The 4,225-nt window shown below is 41.7% G+C and overlaps 1 protein-coding gene across 1 annotated transcript; it reads right to left on the reverse strand.

Annotated features, from left to right (window-relative positions):
* Positions 1-2,481: 2,481 nt before the first annotated feature.
* On the reverse strand, positions 2,482-3,874 carry LOC134070580 (galanin receptor 2a). Its single transcript, XM_062526969.1, has 2 exons — positions 3,528-3,874; positions 2,482-3,214 (listed from the first exon to the last, which is right to left on the reverse strand). Exons 1-2 carry the CDS (start codon positions 3,872-3,874, stop codon positions 2,482-2,484), a joined length of 1,080 nt encoding a protein of 359 aa, XP_062382953.1.
* Between the last annotated feature and the right edge of the window lie 351 nt (positions 3,875-4,225).

The raw sequence follows: 4,225 nt of genomic DNA on the forward strand, positions 1-4,225 counted from the left end.
TATGTACTCTTATCTAGCTTTTTTTTTGGTCAGATAAGAGTATCAATTTGACATTTTACAGGTTGGCATGTCCATTTCCAAGTGGAACATATATTACATATTATGTAACATAAAATTCAGATAACAAATTGGTGCAGTGTTTTTGGACAAGCCTTAGAAAATGATGGCACCATAGCTGGAACCTGCAGATTATTTTGTCAAACACAGTGGTAATTTGAACACGCTAATTGGTTGACCTTTGCCCTGTGAAATGGAGACACTGTGACTTGACCCCCCCACCCCCCTTTCAGGCCTTTCACTGGTATTAAGCTAGTGTCATGTAGAATTGGATATTGCTCTAAAGTAGTGTTAAAGCAGCCATATGATAAATGCTTGCTAGCTTGTTTGGACTTTATTAGAATCAACAAATAGTGTAAAGACAAAAACATGCTTAATAGTTTTAAACAAATAAAACATAGCTTTTCTTCGAGCTGCAATATTATGGTCTCAGTGCAGTCCATCTTGAATTGTATTATGATAACCCATGATTTTTCAGTATCACTACTACTGCCAAGATAGCATTTGACACTAATTTCACAAACACTTTTATTTTTTCTCTGTACTTGACCTCTTTGGCCAGGTCTACATCATTCATTAGACTACAAACCAGCACCACAGACAGTACAGTACATCAAAACAAATGCAATAATGTCCATTGTTGTTGTTTCATATAGATTCATGAATAAATACACACAGAGAAATTTCTGAGCAACTGCCACAAGGCACGGTCATTGTGTCACATGGAACCGTCACGTGTGTGACCTCCGGACAATCAAGGCCTAGTCAGACGTTAAATTAGCTTATCCACACTGCGTTTTTCCACTGACAAAGGGATACAGAGGGGTCCATTACTGTCACAGACGCCAGGCAACCACAGAGCGAGTCTAGCGATACGGAGAACGACAGAAGGACAGAGAGACCGCAGATTCCCAGAAAATAAACAGGCGTTCGTATTCGCCACTAACTTGACTACAAACGGCATTACATAAGGAGGAGCAGGCTGATTCGTGACTCACTCATAAGGACACCCACAGCCTGTGTAGGTCCATGAGAAATGCACAAAGAGTTCAAAGTATTTATGGATCTGCGACGTGACCCTGCTGCCTGTCTGGAGACCCTTCTTAGGTCACCACAGCTACTGCACCAATTGATGCATCATCTTGAAAGCTATGATATACTTCTATATACATATATATATATATATATATATATATATATATATGAAAAATAAAACACATTCAAGGTACAAGGTAAAGGGACCCATTCTCTCCTGGTCTTGAGACGAAGCAGACATGGTTAGCCTTTGTGCGCATTCAGGAAATACAATTCTGGATTTATTCACTTCTGAGCCACAGAGTCTTTTGGTCCCCACAGAAAGCGAAATCAGTATGTTTTCTGCCTTTTACATAAAACAGACTAGATCACTGCTGGACCCAAAACACTCACACAAAGGAATTGAAATGAAACAGACCGCTGTTTCAACCCAAAACACACAGTGCAGTGCAATGAACTGGTGCAGAGTGTCCATTGAGATATTAACAGATTCTCCAAGACACAGAACAGGATTATAGCCTAATAGATTACGGTAGTACTGTAACAAATAATCACTAGTGACTTTCACCTTGGCCTATCTATTTTTCTTCAAGCAGTGTACAATATATTACAATTCAATCTGAGATTACATATCACAAAGTTGGCTATTTCAAGACTTGTTCCATAAATCTGCTGGTAGAAAATGATTCCACTACTAAAAGTCAATAAATTAAGTTAGTTTATGTACTGTATTCAGGTGCTCTCCCACTTCGGTAGCATGTCTGTAACACATGAAATATAGCTTTCTGAAAGTTTGAAGTTACCCTGCCCCCATACACACTTAGCAGGAGCTACAAAAGACCTATTGGATGACATAAAATGTCACTAACAGTGTCAATATCATGGCTTCATCATGACAAAGGGCTAGTAATCCTGTGAAAATCTACTGTATCTCCTCTCTTTGGTCTCAGTTTGTCAATACGGGAAATGTCTATAAATAAATACTCTATGTCAAACAAAAGTATTGGGCCTATATTTAAAACGGCAGGCCAAAGCTTCTGAACTGCAATGAATATCCAGCTGCATTGGAATGCCATTGATCTTAACATTCACAGATTTGATAACAGAAAGAATGACCAAAATGTCCAAACATTTCTGAACAAACTGTATATACCTTGGCATGACTGACAGTACTATAACTGACACTGTGGCCGTTCTGGCAGTGCCTCAGCAACAATCACCAATGAGCTTCACTGAAACCTCAAAGCTCAACAGACTAGAAGCAGGCAACCACTGGAAGCCATCACTAAGCATCTTTTTTTTAGAACACATAGAAATTATCATGTGACAATAACTACAAATGTGCTCTTTCTATGCAACAACTTTTTTTCATGAAGGTGCATGAAGGTGCTACGTAACATTAAATGTCACGAAAGCCTTGGTCACTAGCGCCTGAGGATTGTTTGCCCTCCTATCTTTGATGACATTCTCGCTGAGATTGGAGGTTTCACTAGAGCCTGCCAAGCTAACTGTGTGAACCTGTTGCACGACATTGACCCTGTTGACGACCCTCTTTCTGAGCGCGCAGCTGAACACCTTCTGGAAGCCTTTACGGAAGTGTTTGGAGACCAGCGCGTAAACGATGGGGTTGACACAGGAGTTGGTGTACGCCACAAGGTGAGAGAGGATACGGAGCACGTAGGTGACGTGGTTCAGCGGGAAGTGGCCGAACCACATGCAGAGGATGACCAGGTGGTGGGGCAACCAGCACAGGCAGAACAGCACGGCCACGATGATGATCATCTTGGTAACCTTGCGTTTCGCTCGCTTGGACTCAGACATGTCCTCCACTGGGTCCACCGTCGTCCACAGGTATCGGATGGTGCGGGCGTATGTCAAGCTTAGCACCAGCACCGGAATCAAGTATCCGAGAACGAAGGTGCTCACATCCATGGCCCGGCGATGGTGCATGTCCCAGGCCGGGATACACACTGTAGTGCCGTCTAGGTCCATTTGCTGGTAGTAGCTCAGATATGGTCCAGAGAAGACTAGAGACAAAGCCCACACCAGGCAGATGGACGTCAGGGCATTTTTATGGGTCCTCATTTCTCTTGAGCGCAGAGGGTAGCGTATGGCCAGATACCTGTTCTCAAATTAATAACAGAAAACATCATAACCATTTTTTTTAGATTGCCAAATATTTCATGTGACACTGACTATTTAGACAACATGGCAGTTACAATAAATATAACTACTTAACAGGGATATTATAGGAATATTTAGACTTAATTATTGTTATCTTAAAGTAGTACAACAATATATGTATCTACAGTATGTGATTTAAAAAAAAAATCCTTTCCTTGCCTAGTTTAATCTACAACCAAAATCGCTCGCACAGGGACAGAAAAAAATGTACAACATCTGTGATAAACTTAGATAGCGCAACGAAGACGCACCTGTCCAGCGACACAGCGGTCAGCGTGAAGATGCTGGCATACATGGTGAGATATATGATGAAGTGCACCGCCTTGCACACAAATGGACCGAAAACCCATTCGTCCATGGTGTAGATCGTCGCTTGCAAAGGCACACAAAATACAATGAAGCAAAGGTCCGCGATGCACAGATTTAAAATGAACAAGTTGGTCGTTTTCGTGTTCATCTGTCCGTTGCGCAAAAGCACTGCAAGTACCAAACAGTTTCCAACAGTGCCAACCAGGAAAATTAAGGAGAAAACTAGAGAAATTATAATCGATTCCGATTTCCAGTGCACACTTAAAAGGTTCTGGTGCGAGAAATTCATAGTTTTTTAAATTCTGGATTCAAGACTTAGCTTGATTTTAAACTCATGATGCAGACTGCGAAGGGCGCGAAAGGAGCATCTGCATCATCAGACCTCTAATTATAGATAAATTTAAAAAAAACTGCGTGGCGTAATGATTGCAAAAACGCACGGACTTCCATCACTTCAAATGACATGAAGCCCTCTTGCACGCGCGCTCTCTTGCTTGCTGGCGAAGAGGGACCTCTAGAACACAAATGAGACATACTTCGTGTCTCCACCCACCCACGCCATTGAAACGCTATCTCGAGATGAATGGCAATCCATGTAATTAACCATAGTCTTCTCCAGCTGAGTATTTCTTAGTAGCCT

Source organism: Sardina pilchardus, chromosome 22 (assembly GCF_963854185.1).
Source record: "Sardina pilchardus chromosome 22, fSarPil1.1, whole genome shotgun sequence".
NCBI classification, from domain to species: domain Eukaryota; kingdom Metazoa; phylum Chordata; class Actinopteri; order Clupeiformes; family Clupeidae; genus Sardina; species Sardina pilchardus.

Coding starts and splice junctions, on each gene's coding strand:
- LOC134070580 (XM_062526969.1), bottom strand. CDS start 3,874: ATGAATTTCTCGCACCAGAACCTTTTAAGTGTGCACTGGAAATCGGAA. Junction 3,215..3,527: donor ACCGCTGTGTCGCTGGACAG/GTGCGTCTTCGT, acceptor ATTTGAGAACAG/GTATCTGGCCATACGCTACC.